The sequence below is a fragment of the Prunus avium genome, chromosome 7 (assembly GCF_965620075.1).
Source record: "Prunus avium chromosome 7, drPruAviu1.hap1.1, whole genome shotgun sequence".
Taxonomy (NCBI): domain Eukaryota; kingdom Viridiplantae; phylum Streptophyta; class Magnoliopsida; order Rosales; family Rosaceae; genus Prunus; species Prunus avium.
The window spans coordinates 5,090,211-5,110,989 of NC_142290.1; the positions used below are offsets into that span (position 1 = coordinate 5,090,211).

The 20,779-nt window shown below is 39.3% G+C and overlaps 1 protein-coding gene and 1 non-coding gene across 2 annotated transcripts; one reads left to right on the plus strand and one right to left on the minus strand.

Annotated features, from left to right (window-relative positions):
• Positions 1-293: 293 nt before the first annotated feature.
• Positions 294-18,974, plus strand: LOC148292891 (Toll-Interleukin-Resistance (TIR) domain family protein). Its single transcript, XM_088244759.1, has 3 exons — positions 294-683; positions 781-940; positions 18,627-18,974. The coding sequence occupies exons 1-3, from the start codon at positions 400-402 to the stop codon at positions 18,639-18,641; spliced, it is 459 nt and encodes a 152-aa protein (XP_088100885.1). The 5' UTR covers positions 294-399; the 3' UTR covers positions 18,642-18,974.
• Positions 17,984-18,090, minus strand: LOC148292892 (small nucleolar RNA R71). The gene has a single exon (XR_015825920.1). It is a non-coding gene; the product is annotated as a small nucleolar RNA R71 (small nucleolar RNA).
• Positions 18,975-20,779: the final 1,805 nt, after the last annotated feature.

Consider the following 20,779-nt stretch of genomic DNA (forward strand, 5'->3'; position numbering starts at 1 on the left):
CGGAATCATAAACCGTAAAATTATACAGAAACTAGACTTCCGTATCTTTCCAATGATGTATGGCTCATCATCTGGTTCTTCTTGAGCAAGTACAGTCCAATCCGTGAAGTTGACTGATCTGCAGACACCGTTTTGAGCTAACTTGTCTCTAAAATGCAATTAGTGAGTCTCAAGCTTATAACACTGAAACAAACACAAAACTTATTAAAAGCACAAGTTTAACTCAAAAACATAACCAAATCATAAGTTAGAAGGGTACAAAATGATATGTAAATATGCACTGATCACTATACTTTTACCAGCCATCTTCACAAGGCTTTATGCCGGGAGAACGTTGAGACCTACATAGATAACAGACTTGAGAAAGGAGACGACATTGGACCTACCCTTCTAGAAGCAATGGAGAAATCGAAAATAGCAGTAGTCATTTTCTCAAAAGACTATGCTTCTTCCACATGGTGTTTGAAAGAACTTGTGCATATACTTGGATGCAAGAAAAGCCATGGACAGATTGTTATACCCATTTTTTATCACATAGATCCATCACATGTACGAAAACAGCAGGTAACTTATGCACTTGAAGATCGTCCACTTAAGCGCAGCAGGGATGAGGTGGCCAACTGGAGGGCTGCTTTGGAGGAAGCAGCCAATATTTCTGGGTTTCATTATTCAAGAAAAACAGGGTATACTAAATCTCTAGCTTGTATCAATTTCTACTTGTTATCATTTGATTCATACTTACTCATACTATTGTTTGTCTTTCATAACGATATTTGCCAGGAGGACAGAGGCCGATTTTGTTGAAGAAGTTGTTCAACATGTTTTGACAAAATTGAATCGCGAATCGTCAAGTGATTTAAAGGGTCTGGTTGGAATTGAAAAGAAAACAAAGGTGCCCTTGATCTATGCCAATGTGATATATGAAGACATTCTTTTAAAGGTATCGTGCTCTCCTCTTTGCATATCATTATCAACTTATCTTTATATCGTCTACTTATCATATTTATTTGTTAATTTATACCTTGACTAGTTTTGGCCATGATTCCATTGAGGAAACAGCATTCTGGTTCTGTATATAGTACTACCAAGCTGGGCCTACTAATGCTATTTAATTTGATATTTCATAGCTGACTAGTACTATACAAATCCCACTTACAAAGATGATCTTTCCATGTTGCACGTGTAGATAAAACTTGAAGAACAAACCTAATTGCATCGCCTATTACGTAAACCTCCTAGTTTAGGCACAACATGCTGGGTATTCGGTTCAATGCTAAATTGGTTTACAAGGTCAAAATATGTTAGAAAGTAAATATATTTTAAATAGGAAAGAAATTTGTAATTGATTCATATATCCAATCCTTCCCTTGGATGGAATTCCTAGATTGTAGGATTCCTTATTGTACAAGGAAAACTCATGTATATATTTCTATGTTATTAGTGAAATATTCATTCAAGCCAAATATCTTTTTCTACAAAATAGGGCTTGAGGGGAAAATTAAGAATAGTAATGGGAGCCAGACCGGACATGAGTCATTAAGAATAGTAATAGGAGATTGCAATTAAGCCTATAAATTTCTAGTCGATGCATTGGATCAAATCCCCTTCGTTTATTTGACTAAAAATAATTAAGGTTTAAACTGATATGTTTATTCTTCTCCCAAGGAGGAATATATATACTACATACAGAGTGGGTACAAATAGGAAATATGTACAAAATCTCCTAATTCTACTCAAATTAGATAATTACAATAAAATATAAATTCTATTCCTAATAGGAACAAATTCTATTCCTAATAGGAACATTGACTCACGCCAACACTCCCTCTCAAGTTGGTGCATAGATATCGGTAATGCCCAACTTGTCAAGTGAGTCTTCAAATCGGCGCTTCGACATGGCATGGGTCAACATATCTGCAAGCTGCTCCGAAGAAGGCACAAAAGGTATAGAAATTAACTTATGCTCCAGCTTCTCCTTAATGAAATGCCGATCAACTTCTATATGCTTAGTTCAATCATGTTGCACCAGATTGTTAGCAATTTCAAATGCAGACTGATTATCACAATGGAGCTTTGTAGTAGCATCCGGTCTAAACCCAATTTCAGCAAGTAACCACCTCAACCATAGTATTTCACAAACCCCTTGGGCAATCCCTCTGTACTCAGACTCTGCAGAGGACTGAGACACAACATTTTGCTTCTTGCTACGCCACGTAACTAGGTTACCACCAATAAAGGTGAAGTAACCTGATGTAGAACGTCTATCTGTAATATCCTGCATAATCTGCGTCAGTATAACCTTCTAGATCCAAGTAGCCATTTTTCTTAAATAATAGACCTCTCCCTAGAGCAGACTTTAAGTAACTTAGAATACGCATCACAACAGCCATATGATCCTCATTGGGTGAATGCATAAATTGGCTAGCAACGCTTACCGCACAGGCAATATCAAGGCGTGTCAATGATAAATAAATCAATCTCCCAACCAAACTTTGGTATCTTTCTTTGTTAGTTGGGACCTGATCCATATAAACATCAAGTTTATGATTCTCAATAATAGGTGTATCAGCTGTTTTACAGTCAAGCATTCCAGTATCTTCTAGCAGGTCCATGACATACTTCCTTTGTGAAAGAAATAAGCCATGTTTAGATCGAGTGACTTCCACTCCTAGAAAATATTTCAAGTTGCCCAAATCTTTCATCTCAAATTCAGATGCTAAACGCTTCTGCAGTTCCTCGATTTCTACAGTATTATCACCAGTCACAATCATATCATCAACATAAATAATCAACAAGGTCACCTTACTAGCCCTATGTTTAATGAATAGAGTATGATCAGTATTGGCCTGTTGGTAACCAAACTTCTTTATAGCTGTAGTAAATCTGCTAAAGCATGCCCGAGGAGACTACTTTAATCCGTACAACGCCTTTTTTAATTTGCACACGTTCCCCATGTCACCGGTAACGCTATACCCTGGTGGAAGACTCATGTACACTTCTTCTTCTAGTTCACCATGTAAGAAAGCAATTTTTTCATCAAATTGCCTCAGGGTCCAATCCAAGTTTACTACTAAGGACAACAAAATTTTGACAGTATTCATCTTAGCCACAGGTGCAAAAGTATCATGATAATCAACTCCATATGTCTGAGTGAACCCTTTAGCTACTAATCTTGCCTTGTACCTCTCCACAGTACCATCTACATTATATTTAACTGTAAACACCTATCTGCATCCTACAGGCTTCATTCCCTTTGGTAGATCAACAATGTCCCTTGTATTATTTTTCTGCAGCGCCTCCATTTCAATATTCATGGCTTTAGCCCACTTTGGATCATTAAATGCCTCCTCAACATAGGTTGGAATTTTAATACTATCCATTCTGGTCACAAACGCTTTGCACTCAGGTGATAACCTGTGATCAGACACATAATGGGCAATAGCATATCTTGCTTTGCCTTCTGGTGAGTAACGATCAGGTGGAACCCCACTATTCCGTCTAGGTGGTAAAACATAAGAATTATCAGCAGTATGAATAGAAGCATTTACCTCAGGAATATCTAGGGGAGCTTGATCAGGTACTATTAGAGAAGCTTCATGGGGGGCAATCGGTTCAGTGACAGCAGCGACATTAGTTAAAATATCAGGTTCAGCAGGTTCGGTCGATTCTCCCCTTTGTATCAAACTATCCAATACTACTCCCCCTTGTAAATCTAGCTAGTTATGTCCTTCACTACTAGTCTTCCCCTGAAGGACATGCTCGGGTGTATCAGAGAAGAACATTTCATCCTCAATAAAGGTAACATCCATAGAGACATATAGACGTTGGGTTGCAGGATGATAGCATCAGTAGCCTTTCTGATGAGGAGAGAAACCCAGAAAGACACAGCGGAGAGCACGGGGTCCAACTTACTCCTTTAATTCTGATGGAGGTGAACATAGACTATATAACCAAACACCTTTGGAGACAGAGTCAACATAGAAGATGCAAAGATATGACGGGTTAGTACCTGCATAGGAGTTTGGAAATCCAAAACTCGTGAAGGTAGACGATTCAAGAGATAGATTGCATAGGTAACAACATCCATCCAAAACCATTTTGGAACTGACGCACCAAGCAGCAGAGCACAGGCAGCAGCAAGGATCAGCCCATTTTTAAGTTCAACAACCCCATTTTGTTGTGGTGTTTGAGGGCAAGTAGTCTCATGGAGTACACCCTTAATTAGTGTGAAAAAAAATGGGATAACACCAAATTAACAAATTCTCCACCATTATCAAATAAAAAAACCTTCATAGGGAGCATAAATTGAGTCTGAATCATCTGATAGAAACGCTGAAAAATTTCAACCTCATCACTTTTATTTTTCATCCCATATAACCACATCATACGAGTGCAATCATTCACGAATAATACAAACCAGCGAACTCCCAAGGCTGTAGAAACAGGGGAAGGTCCCCAAACATCAGAATGAACTAAATCAAATGGCATAAGCCATTTATTATAACTTAGAGGGTAGGATACTCGATGACTCTTAGCTAAAATACAAGTATGACATTGGAAAGTAGACTCGTTGACACCACTAAATAATGTAGGAAACAAATGCCATAAATATCCAAAGGAGTTATGACCAAATTGGCAATGTAGCAACCAAATCCGATGATGTTGAGAAGTTTCGGCGCTACCAGCACGAAGAACCCGACTAGTTGCCACATCATCCACATAATACAAACCCCCATTTTTAGTACCACGACCAAAGATCTCCCGAGTCTGGATATCCTATAGTAAGACAAAAGACGAATACATAAGTACAACGTAGTTTAACTGCTCAATAACTTGTGGCACAGATAATAAATTACTAGACAAAGATGGAATCAGTAACACTTTGTCCAATGGTAAAGCAGGTGTCAGGAGTATAGAACCAGCCCCCGTGAAAGGAGCAGCAGCATTATTAGCAGTTAGAACATAATCACGATGAGGCCGAATAGTAGTAGAGAATAAAGCAAAATTATACGTCATATTGTCAGTAGCTCCTGAATCGATAATCCAACCTGTATCGCGTGTATCATGGGCATGGAAAGCCTTGCCAAAGTTATATGGAGGCGGAGGTGTTGGAGTGCTTGAGACTATGGTCAAATTCGAATGAGGAGTAGTAGTAAGGTGACTGTGCCCAGTGGTGATGTCAGCCATAGAAGTGGGGGAAACAGCCACATGAGCTTTACCGTCCAGTTGTTCCTTTTTTAAACGCCTTTGCTCCTTCTCCCAATCTGGTACCCCATGTAATGCCCAGCAGGTGTCGATAGTATGTCTCTTTTGACCACAGTGATCACACTTCAGTTTGTCTTTTTCTGCAGAAGTCAGGCGACGAGACGGAACAGCAGAAGAGCCAAACCTTGTAGGCCGAGAAACCAAAGCAGTGTTTTTGGAAGCAAACACAACAGCAGGTTCCCCAATCTTGGTGTCGAATCCAAGCATAGTAATCTGGCGTTCAGCCTCTCAACGGACCATAAAAAATACATTTTCGGTACTTGGAACTTTATCACTCTGTAGAATATCACTGCGGACCTTGTCATAAGTATTGTCAAGGCCAGCCAAAAAATCATACACACGATCTGCCATAACAGTAGCCTGAAAAGTCTTCATATCATCAGCACACTTCATCTGAAAAGGACGTCTCTTGTCCAATTCAAGCCAGATTGCCTTAAGTTCGGCAAAATAGGTAGAGATAGGATGACCCTCTTTCTTGAGATGGGTAGCCTGGCACTGCAGTTCATAGAGCTGGGATATGTCAGAGCCATCATAAGACATCTAATTAATAGCATCCTAAATTTCCTTAGCAGTAGGTAGAGTATGAACATATTCAACAAACTGGGTTCCATAGTTCGCAACATCCAACTTTTTACAATAGCATTAGCAATTTTCCACTTCCCAAATTTTGGGTCTTGGGAATCAGGGGCATTAGTGTCGCCAGTCAGGTAACCCAATTTGCCTTGTGTAGTAGCATGGAGTTCGATCATCGAAGCCCATATCTCATCGTTGGATCCATTCAATTTGAATCCCATAGGTAGATTGGTGGATGATTCGGTATGAACTGTCACAATAGGAGTAGAAGAAGAAGATTCAGTGACATCTGACATGGTGATAGATGGCGGCGGCAGCAATAGCAAAAGATTAGGTGACGACGACGATAGTAAGAGATATGAGACGGCACATGCTTAGATGTATAGGCGGCACAGGTTTAGGTGTATAGGCTAGGTGTAGGGGAAATAAGTATTTTTTAGTATTAGGGTTTTGATGTTGTAGAGACATATCAGAATACGCTTTGATACCAACTCAAAATAATTAGGGTTTAAACTGATATGTTTATTCTTCTCTCAAGGAGGAATATATATACTACATACAGAGTGGGTACAAATAGGAAATATGTACACAATCTCCTAATTCTACTCAAATTAGATAATTACAATAAAATATAAATTCTATTCCTAATAGGAACAAATTCTATTCGTAATAGGAACATTGACTATTTGCAGGAAGAATTGGATCGCCTTACTAGTATCTACCCTGACCGCGTCAAAATTTACTATTTCTTGAATCAGGTGAATCGACTTCTCTGCTGTATATATCCAAATTATTTCTCTTTCCCTTCCTAATGGTGTTTTTGTTAACTTTGTAAGTTTGAAGAATTATGTCTCATGACTGATGACCATTATCTCTTTTCCTCCTAATGAACTACCTCTGCAAAATGTTACTCCTCAGCCTCCTGAAGTATGGGATGGTGGTGTTGGCTTTGTCTCAAAGGAAATGATTCAAGTCCAGTTCCCTGCCCCCACGCATGAAAGGTAAGTGACTAATTATTTATTTTCGCGACATGGCCTATAAACCCTTGCAAACATGTTTTCTCAATCTTGCCTCTTAGATATGAATAGTAGACTTGCATTTTGTTTGATAAGCAAGCGCTGACTTTGCTCCTGGAATCTCCAGATTCTGAGGTGTGGTCCACCACCCATGAACAAGGCCATGGCTGCTCATCTTGAAGCACTTGGATATGTGTTGGAAAAATGGCTCACATTTAGTATGCAAGTGAAGGAGTGAGCGACCGGTCGCAAGGTTTGGGCGACCGGTCGTTTTTACACAGATTCGAAAACTGGAGAAATCGCAGGAAGCGACCGGTCGCAAGGTATCCGCGACCGGTCGCAATGTATCTGCGACCGGTCGCCAGTGTTGCTGTGCTGTTTTTTCCATGCGTTTTTCAAGGTGTCTTCACATGTGTCGGTTTCCTACCTAATCCCTCGAGCTTCCAAGGAGTTTTATGGGTTCTAGGATGTCTAGCAAGGTGCTGGAAAAGCTGGAGCACCATTGAATGAGGATAGTTGACTTGTTTCAAAGAGTACCTACCCTATAGCTCTAGATAGGGTGGCTGAAGTTGCAGCTATCAATGCCTAGCCTTTGGTCTGCCCAAGTTGTGGTCCATGTTAGGTAACCAAGGGCAGAACGTGGGAGGAAAGAAGGAGTCTCTTCTGAAGTCCAAAGGCTTGTGTATTAAAGGGAAGAGGAAGCAAGACAACAAGTGTGGTTTTACTTACCAAGGGAGGAAGAAAGAGAGGGCAATCAGTTCAAGAGAGAGCTGAGTTGAGTCTTGAGTAGTCTAGACACCAAAGGGGGGAAACACCAAGAGTTGTGAGAGTGTTCACAAGTGTATCAAGTGTTGAGCAAGGGGTGAGAGAGAAAAGAGAGCTTGGGAGAGAATAGAGTTCTAAGGGGGTTTCTTTGTAAACCAAAGTTGTAACTTATTCTTTCATTAGTGAATTTCTCAAGGGGATCACCAAGAGGATGTAGGCAATTGCTGAACCTCTAAAATACTTGTGTCACTTTGTGCTTGGTTGGTTTCTCAAGTGTGTGTGTGTGTGATTCATCCATCCTTGTGTGTGTCACAAAGTCCATCAACAACAAGATCATTAGGGGAGTGAGTGAAAGTGTTTGTCCATTTTCACAACAAGTGGTATCAGAGCTGAGTTTGAGCAGCAAGTTCTAGTGTGTTGAAGATGGCAAGTGACAAGGAAGGTGAAGAAGGAGGTAGCTCTTTGCAGCAGAGGCAACCACAATCTGTCACCATGAAGGTGGAGTTGAAGCCTTTCATAGGGAAGGAGAACTTCACTCTTTGGCAAAGGAGGATGAAGTCAGCCCTTACACAACAAAATCTCAGCATTGTCTTGGGAGGCAAAGAGAAGAAGCCAGCAACCATGACAGACGCAGAGTGGGGTGTTCTAGACGAGTTGGCTAGAGGAGCCATCGAGAACTACATCACCGATGAGGTGCTCATCAATGTGATGCAAGACACAGCGAAGCAAACATGGGAGAAGCTCGAAGAGATGTTTGCAGGGAAGTCGCTGTCCAACAAGCTCTTCCTCAAGGAAGAACTCCTAAATCTTCGGATGGAGGAGGAAGGTAATCTAATGGAGCATTTGAGCAGCTTCAATAGATGTGTTGCTGATTTGCAAAGGATGGAAGTGTTGTATGATACGGAGGATAAGGCACTCATGTTTCTAACATCCTTGCCTCCGTCTTATAAACATTTCCGAACAACGCTTATGTTTGGGAAGAGTACTTTGAAGTTTGAGGAGGTGGTGCAAGATGTGATGACGCATCACCGGATGTCCCAACGTTCGGAGGAAAACTCTCAAGACACGGGTCTATTCGCAGGGAATTGTTCAAGCAAGCGTGAAGGCAAGAGAAGCAAAGGGAGGAATGCTAAGTCCAAGGACAAGGAAGGGTGCTTCGAGTGTGGGTCTATGGATCATTGGAAGCAAAATTGTCCGGTATGGAAGGAAAAGATGAAGAAAGCTGGAAGTTCAGAAAATGTATGTGATGATGACATTTGTGATGAACTCTTGACGGTTACGGAGGAGAGTAACGGGGAAGTCATGGCTAGCTCTTCGGGTAAGGGTTCAAGTTCTACTTCAAGTTGGATTTTGTGATTCCGGGTGCTCATATCATGTGTGTGCAAATAAGTTGATGTTTGACACATATGAGGAAAGGAAGTCATAGCAAGTTCTTCTTGCATGCAAGTTCATCATCAAGGGTGCTTGATTTCAAAGGTGCAGAAAGTGAAGTCAAGACAAGGGATGAGGAGGAGAATGTTGTTGAAGGGAAACTTCTTGCCAAGGTGGTCATGGAGGAGTCTCCATTTGAGGTGGAGCTTGACACAAGGGCTGAAGAAGGAGGGCAACAACAACAAACTCACAAAGGGGTTCTACTTCAGGTGGAGCCATCATCAAGTGCAAGGTCCGGGCCCAAGGAATCCATCAAACCGTCCCTTGGTTTTGGATGGATGGACCAAGAAGTTCCAGCCACGTTTCGGAGTGCTAGAGGGAGCATGAAACGGGAAAGTTGGAGAGGTGCATAGATGAAAAGAAAGGTGTTCTTAAATCCAAGAGCAAGGAGTGCTAAGAGGGGATTTAGTGAACAAAGGTTTGGTATGCGTATCAAAGGAAGTCCATGATTCAAGGTTCCAAGGAGGCAAGGAGCAACGAATTTGGCATGGGGGAACTCTTTTCTGCACAAGAGGTCCAGGTTACTCAAGTCTAGGCTTGAGAGGAGCACCTTCCACCAAAGGTGCATTGAGGCAAGAGGTGTATTGCCATGGTGGAGCTCTTGGAAATTACTAGAACGATTTCTAAGAGGTTGAAGAGGTTCTAGAGGTCAACAATGGTTCATGGGGTGATTAAATGGTTCGCCAAGGTGGAGATTGTTGGAAAAATGGCTCACATTTAGTATGCAAGTGAAGGAGTGAGCGACCGGTCGCATGGTTTGGGCGACCGGTCGTTTTTACACAGATTCGAAAACTGGAGAAATCGCAGGAAGCGACCGGTCGAAGGTATCCGCGACCGGTCGCAATGTATCTGCGACCGGTCGCCAGTGTTGCTGTGCTGTTTTTTCCATGCGTTTTTCAAGGTGTCTTCACATGTGTCGGTTTCCTACCTAATCCCTCGAGCTTCCAAGGAGTTTTATGGGTTCTAGGATGTCTAGCAAGGTGCTGGAAAAGCTGGAGCACCATTGAATGAGGATAGTTGACTTGTTTCAAAGAGTACCTACCCTATAGCTCTAGATAGGGTGGCTGAAGTTGCAGCTATCAATGCCTAGCCTTTGGTCTGCCCAAGTTGTGGTCCATGTTAGGTAACCAAGGGCAGAACGTGGGAGGAAAGAAGGAGTCTCTTCTGAAGTCCAAAGGCTTGTGTATTAAAGGGAAGAGGAAGCAAGACAACAAGTGTGGTTTTACTTACCAAGGGAGGAAGAAAGAGAGGGCAATCAGTTCAAGAGAGAGCTGAGTTGAGTCTTGAGTAGTCTAGACACCAAAGGGGGGAAACACCAAGAGTTGTGAGAGTGTTCACAAGTGTATCAAGTGTTGAGCAAGGGGTGAGAGAGAAAAGAGAGCTTGGGTGAGAATAGAGTTCTAAGGGGGTTTCTTTGTAAACCAAAGTTGTAACTTATTCTTTCATTAGTGAATTTCTCAAGGGGATCACCAAGAGGATGTAGGCAATTGCTGAACCTCTAAAATACTTGTGTCACTTTGTGCTTGGTTGGTTTCTCAAGTGTGTGTGTGTGTGATTCATCCATCCTTGTGTGTGTCACAAAGTCCATCAACAACAAGATCATTAGGGGAGTGAGTGAAAGTGTTTGTCCATTTTCACAACAATATGCTCCTGAGATGCAGTTCCAGTTCTGATCCTTTCATGTGGTCTTTTATCATCATTACAATCAGAGGTCTTTTTGGGTCGTTGAGGAAATGACTTCCTTCCTTTCCCTACGTTGGAGCAAGTGTGCTTGTTTATTAGATTGCAATGCAATAACTACTTCGAAGGTTCTTTAAATGTTAAGTGGTTATGTGATGCGGTCTTTGGTTATATAATGAGTGTTCTTAATAGTCATCTGATTAATTGGTGAGTTGTTATTGGACGTTTGGATTTAACCTTTCAACGTAGGCCCCTCATTTTGAAGGGTACTATGAGTATCTCTTTCCTTGTATATAAGAATACTGGTAGATTTATTGCATAGAGGTTATATAATTTAGTGTTCTTAATCGTTTTCTGATTAATTAGAGAGCTGTTATTGGAGGTTTGGATTGAACCTTACAACATGGCCCCCTCATTTTGAAGGGTATTACGAGTATCTCTTTCCTTGTATATAAAAATACTGGGTATATTTATTGCATTTCATGACAGTCAACCCTAGGCTAAATGCATCTCTAGTGAACGTTTTAAATGACCTCTTAAATTAAGATTCAAGCATGATACATGTAAGCCTCTCCAATAGTAGCAGTAGATTAAACTTTTCAAATTAAAGGTTTAATTGCTACTTGAATAATTTTTGCTCCAATTAATAGACTCTTCAATTCAATTAATGCAATATCATGGAAAAGAATGAAAAATATGAAAACGTGTGAAAAATGTCTAATTTATTATTTGAAAAGAAAAAAAATGCATGTTTTTAACATTTTCAAGGTAGGTTTTTTTTTTTCAAAGTAAAATTAAATATTTTGAAGAGCCAAGGTCAACTTACCAGTCCTAGAGAGAGAAAGATGTTGTAACTTTGATGACTGACTTTGACAAGGTTGTTGGAGAGACATCCCAAAACTATTGAAGAGGCTATTGTAGATGCTCAAATGGGCTTGTAGCTTTAGGTGGTTAAGAGCATCTCCAAGGGAAGAGGCAAATAAAATAGGCAAAATTGTACTATAACAATCTAGGTGGCATGTTGCCTACCCATTTGCCTCATGAAAAAAGTTGGTCACTCCAATGGACTAGGCAATGAAAGTCTACAAACTATTATTATATTATTTATTTTTATCTTTTACATTTACTATTATATTTTATAGAAAGTATGTGAGAGTGTGGAGATTGTATTTTATTATAAAAAGCAAGTGGGGTTAAATACACCTCTTCACTTTGAAGTAGGCAATATTGCCTTGTTGGGGAGAGTAGGTATATTTTGCCAACCCATTTGCCTCTTCCCTTGGAGCATGATACTGTTGATGTGGCAAGGCAAATGAGGTTCGCCTACTCTTTTGCCTCTTCCCTTGGAGATGCTCTAAGACCAATTACCTCTACACCTGAGGTCCTAGGTTTGATTCTCCCCTCCCCTATAATATCGTTTGTATTAAATTTTTTTAAAAAAGATTTAGGCTGAATATTATAAAAATTCAACTTCATTATGCTTCTAAAATAAGAAAATCTCTACGAAAGCCAGAATGTGATGAGAGATGAAGTGATTCTAAACCCTTGAAATTTTCATAAGAAATTCAAGTGCTTCTTGGAAAAGCACTTGGAATGCTTCTTGAAGAAGCACATACCAGGTGCTTCTCCAGAAAACGCTTCTATGACCTAGAAGCACTTCTAAATTTTCTTGTCAAAGGCTGTCAGAAGAGCTTTTGGTTGTCAAAAAGCAATTTTGGCTCTTCCAAAAGCACTTCCAAACATGCCTCTTAGTGACTTCTTATCATTATTAATTAGTAAACAAATACTTTATTCCTTTTGGTTCCTAGTCATGTTATTAAATTTAGAGAGACAAAGAATATAGAAAAGTATTTAATATTCCTTGAATGAATATTTACAACATCACACAACCATTATATGACGATAAAGGAGAGCTATTACAGGAAAGAAATAATGTACAATATTCCTATGCAATAATTAGGGAATATACAACTAATCAGTGGGATTTTATCTAACACTCCCCCTCAAGTTGGCGAGTGAATGTCCTGAAGTCCCAACTTGCTACTTAAGTGATGAAATTGTTCATTTCCCAATGGCTTGGTGAAGATGTCTGCAAGTTGAGAACGTGATGGTATATAGGATGGTGTAATAATTCCAACTTGTAATTTTCTCGCACAATGTGACAATCAATCTCAATATGTTTTGTGCGTTCATGAAAAACATGATTTTTGGCTATGTGAATAGCCGCTTGGTTGTCACAAAATAAATTTGCTGGCTGAGTTTGTGGAACCTTGAGATCTTGCAAAATATATCGCATCCATGTAATTTCCAAACATGTTGCAGCCATAGCTCGATATTCTGCTTCAGCGGAAGAACGGGCAACATTGGCTTGGTTCTTTGACTTCCAGGAAATTGAAGAGTTTCCTAAGACGACACAGAATCCCGAAATAGATCGCCGAGTTGTCGTACACTGTGCCCAATCAAAGTTGCAATAAGCTTTTAAAATGAGATCGTTAAAGGAAGGAAAAAAATAATCCTTGACCAGGATTGCCTTTAATGAACTGTAAAACTCTTAAAGCAGCTTCCCAATGAGGTGCACGAGGATTTTGCATAAATTGACTCAGGATTTACACAGAGTATATTATATCAGGCCTTGTCACTGTGAGGTAAATTAATCTCCCAACCAATCTCCTATATTTGGTGGGATCATGTAACAAATCGCCATTTTCAGGATTTAATTTTAAATGCTCCTCCATTGGGAAGGAATTAGGACGAGATCCCAATAATCCTGCATCCTTCAAAATATCTAATGCATATTTTCGTTGTGAAAAAAATCCCTTTTTGCGATCGAGAGACTTCAATGCCAAGAAAATACTTTAGATTTCCAAGATCTTTCATGCGGAATTGTGGCAAGAGAGTATCTTTGAGGGACTTAATAGCGTGTTCATTATTGCCTGTTACAATAATGTCGTCTACATAAATGAGCACTGCAGTAAAGGAGTTGCCTTCAGATTTGGTAAATAAGGACTAATCGGCCTTTGATTGAATGAAACTTGCCCATTGGATAGCATGAGAGAATTTCACAAACCAATTGTAGGAAGCTTGCTTTAAACCATACAAGGACTTGTTGAGCCGACATACCATATTCTCCCCCTGTCGATAAAGACCAAGGGGAACGTCTATGTAGACGACCTCATTAAGATCACCATGAAGGAAGGCATTTTGAACATCCAGTTGATGGAGTCTCCAATTGCGAGAAGCAACAAATGCTAAAAGACACTGCACAGTAGTAAGTTTGGCGGTGGGAGAAAAAGTCTCCTGATAATCAAGGGGGCTCATGAAGACTAGAAATAATAGCAAAGAAAAGAAAAATGGGAAGGAGAAAGACGAGAATAAGATTTAAAAAAAAATTTAGAGAAAGGGTGCCTTGTACCTTGTTTAGAACTGGACAATGGAGTCAATGATTGATGGGGTTCATGATGAGCAAAGTTCATGTAGTAATCTGTCTGCCATGTGTGTTGGGTACGATTGCGGGTCGAATGGCCGGGGATGGGGGATGGAGGTGTGGGAATGGGAGGAGCTGGAGGTTCAATAGGTGAGACCAAGTGAGTATCGGAGTGGGAAACTAGGGAAGTAGGTAAGGGAGCTGGTGTAGGGGGCGCGGTTGGGGAAGTGGGTAGGCTGGTAGTGCCGAAGGTAGGAGAGATGGCAGGGGGTGTCGGGTGAGGTGGGGAGTGGAGCAAAAAAGTCAACAGAGGGGTCAGAAAATGGTGCAAGAGGGAGAGGAGGTGAAGTGAACGTGGGGTCCAATGGAAAAGTTAAAACTTTGGTGGGGTTAGATGAGGTGATGGGTTTAAAAGGAAAAGTAGTTTCATGGAATCGAATATCCCTTACTAACAAAATATTGCCTAGAATCCAAATAAAATAATTTGTAACCCTTTTGCCCAAAAGGATACCCAACAAAAATACAACGACTAGCACGTGGAGAAAATTTGGAAATGGGATAGACCGTAGTAGCATAACACAAACAACCAAAAGTACGAAGATGATCATATGAGGGTGCGTGATTATATAAACGTTCAAAAGGTGTGATGTTAGAGAGAAGTGGGGTAGGCAAACGGTTAATTAAATAGACAGCAGTTAATGCACATTCACCCCAAAAGTGCATAGGTACATTAGATTGGAAAAGTAAAGCACGAGCAACTTGTAAAATGTTGCGATGCTTTTGTTCGACAACGCCATTCTGTTTTGGGGTGTAAATACAAGAACATTGAAATTCAATACTGTGAGTAATAAAAAAGGAACGCAATGAAAGAAATTCAGCATCATATCACTGCGAATGATTTTAATGTGGGAATTAAATTGAGTGGAAATAAAATTAAAAAATGACATAAGCAACTAAGGATCAGATTTATGATTCATAAGAAATAACCATGTGCAACGAGAAAAATCATCAACTATGGTTAAAAAATATCATGCACCCGAATGTGTGGGGTGTTTGTGGAGTCCCCAAACACAATGTATTAAGTGAAAAGGAAATTTAGAAAAAATAATACTAGATGGAAAAGAAAAAGAGTCAGTTTTGCTAAGGGACAAATGTCACAATTATTGTCAAATGATGGATGAATAGAGGAAATAGACTTAGATACTAGATGTAGACAAGTAGGTGAGGGATGACCAAGGCGGTGGTGCTAGATGGTACTGGAAGCGGTGGTGTGACAGACAGCGGAGGACGTGCGAACCGGTGACAGGAAGTAGAGGCCACCACTTTGCTTACCCCATCGAATCATCTTCCTCGTAGCCAAGTCCTGCAAAATACAAAAATCAGGAAACAAGATCATGCAGCAATGCAAAGACTGAGTGATTTTACTGGCAGATAAAAGATTTAAGCATAAGGAAGGCACATAAAGAATATCTTTTAAAATAATATCTTTATTAAAAAGTATCGTGCCAGTAGAATCAATGGGGATGGAAGAACCAGCAGGTAAATGAACAGAAGGTGTGGTAGAAGGATGTGATTGAACAAATAAAGAGGAGTGTGAAGTAATATGGTATATAGCACCACTATTGATCGGTTCATAATTGTATATCATTTTGTACCCTTATAGCTTATGATTTCGTTATGTTTTTGAGTTAAACTTGTGTTTTTAATCTCTTTTGTGTTTATCATTCAGTTCATTAAGCTTTAGGTAGCAATGGTGGCTTTGGATAGGAAAATGTACAAAATGGTGCAAAAATTTGCAGATTGAGTTAGCAATTCATTTCAGCCTTAACTCCTTCCTCCGACCTTGGATTGGCCCAAATGACATGTGGTTGGAAAGATGACATTTTGAACTTCAAGATGGACGGCTCAAAGTCATCAATTGCTTAAGGGAAGCCCAATTCATTTGCCCATGAAGTTGCTAGTCATGCTGACCTAAGGATGAGCTGATTGTTGCTTGGTCATAATGAGCTATGCATGAGCTATGGTTTCTGGTGGGATTTGTTGGTGAAGTGCAACAACCAAATCAATTTAGAATTCTATTGCATTGGTGTGTTAGGTGAGGTTGGTGAAGTGAGTTTTGTTGATGGAGGCATAAATCAATTCTGAATTCTCCTTTCATTCTCACTATAAATACCACTTCCATTCCACACCAAAGGGATCCACATCCTAGGATTTACACTCCCAGAACCATATTGTGGGATTCATACTCCCACAATTCATCCATCCTTCACTCCATCCTCCACACTCCCATCATTCCCCAAACGCATTCAGAAACTACCCTCAAAACACTCCCACAACCCCAAACACTCCAGCAATCAACCCGAAGCTCACTAGGGCTTCGATCTAACCTAACATGAATATTCTAGGTTTATAAACTTCAAGTTTCAAGTTTGATTCATGATTCATGTTCTTATTCATTATGCCTACCTGCCTATATGCTAATCGGAACGCCGAGCTGCCATTCAGATTTGTGTATCTTGGTTGGAATTAAGAGTAGACACCATTTGCTTTAATTCTAATTGAACTATGAATAGGAAGAGTATGTATGGACATTCGACAACAGGGATTAGATACATGCTTAGTTGTTTAAAACATTCTTCAATACTTAATGGATTTCTAATGCTTAATTTAGGTTCGACAACAAGGATCTAATTAGAGAATTAGGAATACAAGGTTAGGACCATACACCATGGCTTAATCATACTTTAGCTAGAATCAATCTTCGAATATGAATTAGACTTGTCACTTGAATCCTTATAACCTAGAATTGAATTGTTATGGTGAATCAAATGCCTTAGTCTCCAAATCTGTTTTTCAACCTTCAAAACCACCCTTTGTTGCATTTGCTTATTTTGCTTTTGTTTGCAATTTCATTTTGCTTCATTTGTTTTGACAATCACAATCACTCTCACTTTAAATTCTGTTTTAGACTTAACTTCCTACTTTCTTGAATTCTGTAATCTAAGTACATAACGAAGTTTAACTTCTTAGACCTTGTGGATACGTCCTTGTTCTTGTCTTGCTATAGTACTAATTAGCTCGTACAATTGCGAGTTAACATAACATAACAACAAATTTTGGCGTCGTTGCCGGGGACTAAATGAAAGTTCTTCCCTAGTTATGTGCCCAAGGTTACCCTATTCTTTTCAGTGTTTTCTAATTAATTCAATTTTCTGTTTCAAGTATTTTATGTCTAAAAACTCATTCCTTGAACAAGTAAGGTCTTCGTTCAGAAGTTCTAGATCAGTGGAAGGAAGACCAACGTTGCAACCCAACCGAGTGATCTCAGAAATTCAGAATCGACTAAAAAGAGAGTTGTCAACTGCAAAATAGTAAGCTCTTGCCACCTTCCACACTGACCTTCCTGGTTCTTCACCTTCAAATTCAGAAGCAAGTTCATACCAAGAAGAAGAAGAAGAAAAGATGGCTACCAATGAGTTCATGGGAGACCTTGATATCCCAACAATTCCAACATCCCCTTCAAGCATCTTGTTGCCCACCGTAGCTCGAAACTATGAGCTTAAATCTTCTCATCTTAATATGTTACCTTCCTTTTATGGTTTACCTAATGAAGATCCATTAACTCATATGAATGATATTTTTAATGTTGTGAGCTTTTTTCTCTTGACAGGTGTGACAACAAATCAACTTCAAATGAGAGTGTTTCCATACACTTTGAAGGATAAGGCGAAGTATTGGTTGAATTCTTTGAAGCCTGGTTCACTCACTAGATGGGCTGCCATTCAAAAGAAGTTCTTGGAGAAATACTTATCCACACAAAAAAACTGACATGCTTAGGGGCAAGATCTTGTTATTTGCACAACAAGATGATGAGTCATTTTATGAAGCATAGGAGAGATTCAAGGGGCTGCTTAATCAATGTCCTCATCATCGAATTCCTTGGAAACTTGAAATGCGTATGTTTTATAAAGGACTAACCCCTTCTAGCCATAATATTGTCACCAATTGATCCAAAACTTCTAGTCGATAGAACTATGAATTCCTAGTTTATAAGAATACGGGAACGGGAGGAATTTTAAGACAATTAGAGAAAACAGAAGGAAGAAGCTAAGGAACTGCTTTGAGTTCTGCTTGTTTAATTCATTCAACTACAATGGTTTATATACAAGCCTAAATGCCTAGAATAGAAAGCTAAAAATAATAAATGAATTTAAACCACAAATGTTAAGTGGTTTAAATTCCTTAGGTAATTCAAACCATTAATTTTTAAATGGTTGAGAACCATTTCTTCTTAAACCATTTGAGTCTAATGGTTGATAAGTTATTCAACTGACTTGAATTTAAATGATATTTATTGTTTAATTATTGATCGGTGCATATTTACATATCATTTTGTACCCTTCTAGCTTATGATTTGGTTATGTTTTTGAATTAAACTTGTGCTTTTAATCCTTTTTGTGTTTATCTTTCAGTTCATTGAGCTTTAGGTAATAATGAGGGCTTTGGATAGTAAATGATGCAATCCATGCATGTTAGGGCCTAATTTGGATGAATGGATGAAGAGCTTAAAGACAAACTCAATTTTGGCTACAGTCCCCTGCCAGCCCAGTTTCGTAGGTCATATTGCAAGCTTTGTTTCAGCAACCTACATAGCTCTAATGAGGCCACATTCTTCATGAAAGTTGTTCCAATTGGTGTGTACTATAACATATCCAAAATTCAGCCCCATTGGATAAATCTGGAGTCCGTTACCTAGCAAACACAGAACCATGCTCAGGATGGATCTTATCAGCGCGGAAAATGAGTTAGCAATTTGTTTCGGCCTTAACTTCTTCCTCCGACCTTGGATTGGCCCAAATAACATATGGCTGGAAAGAAGACATTCTGAACTTCAATTGCAAGTGCTTAAAGTCCTAATTTGATTAAGAGAAGCCCAAGTTGTAAGCCCTTGAAGTTGCTGGTCATGCTGACCTCAGCATGTGCTGGTTGGATGCTTGGTCATGGTGAGCTAGGTATGAGCTATCATTTTTGGTTGGAAGCTTGGTCATGATGACATGAAGATGAGCTAGGGCTGCTGGTGGGATCTATTGGTGAAGTGCATCACCCAATTTAGATTTTCTAATACAAGTGCATCAACCATTTCAGATTTTATAAAACAAGTGTTGTATGCATTAGCCATATTGAATTCAGATTTTCACTTCCCCTAGGCCTATAAATAGGGAAGTTCTCTAAGCTTGTAAACACACCCCAAGGGGGGGAGCTCTCAAACACTTCTCTAGAGCTCCCTTCCCTTCTCTCCCTCAAATTCTCTTAGTTTCCTTTCAAGTTGTCAATTGTTGTAACAATAATGTTTTTACTAAATTTTCCTTCAAGTTTTCTTAGTTCCAATTTATTTTTCTTTGTAATGTAAATTCTTTCCTTAAGTTTTCAAGTTGAATTAGTTTCCAAGTTTCAATTATGGTTTTTGTTCTTATTCATTATGCTTATAAGTTAATATGCTAGTTTGAATGATTGATCACCATTTAGGCTTGCATGTTAGCTATCTTGGTTTGAATTAAGAGTAGACACCATGCTTTAATTCGAATTGAACTATGAATAGGAAGAGTATGTATGGACATTCGACAACAGGGATTAGATACATGCTTGGTTGTTTAAATTGTTCTTCTATGCTTAATGGGTTCCTAATGCTTAATTTTAGGTTAGACAACAAATGATCAAATTAGGGAATTAGGAACACAAGGTTATGACCACACACCATGGCTTAATCATACTTTAGCTAGAACCAATCCATTAATCTAATTGAACTTGGGAACTTATTTGCTTGAGGTATTTCCTTTTTCTTGTTTTATTTATTTCCTTTTTTCATTTCTGTTTTGTGTAGGAGAAATGAATGGGATCATTCAATCACCAATCCTCGTGGGATCGACCTCGCACTTACATATGCTATACTACCAAACGGCTCGTGCACTTGCGAGTATCACAAGTTGAGGATGCAGCTTAATCCATTTTGGTGCAGCTGAAATCTACACAACAAGTTTTTGGCGCCGTTGCCGGGGATCGGTAACATTGTTTGATTCTATTTGGTTTTCCTACTTTATTTTTTTTTTCTTAACTGGACAATTTCAAGTTTTAAAGTTAATGACGTTAATGGACAAGTTGTGTTTGTAGTCCAACAGAAAAGGACAATTGCCCAACAGGCAAGAGAACTGGGTTTAAGTCCCAGCTTACACAACCCATTGGTGCTTGTTGCTTTGAAGCATGGAATTGGACTTGTGTTGATTTTCCCTTTCATTTTTAGTTTTTTTTTTATATATATTTCGTAATCCTTTAATTCCGTTTCAAGTTTTTGTATGTGTTTGTTTTAGCAATGTAAATAGCTCAATAAAAATGGAGAGAGATGGCAACTTCAAAGATAGGAAGTGTGGAGTAGTGGGAGAAGTCGCGACCTCCAAGTGCATCCATGCTCGACCTAATTGCTTCAAGGGGGAGCATTTCAATCCTTTCTCTTCTTTGAATTCTGTTTATTTTCGTAGTTATTTTTGCCTTTTGGTCTACGTTGAGTTCTTTGTTTTTCTATGCTGAATCCAACTATATAAAGAACGTAAAATTTGGACTTACGGTTGGA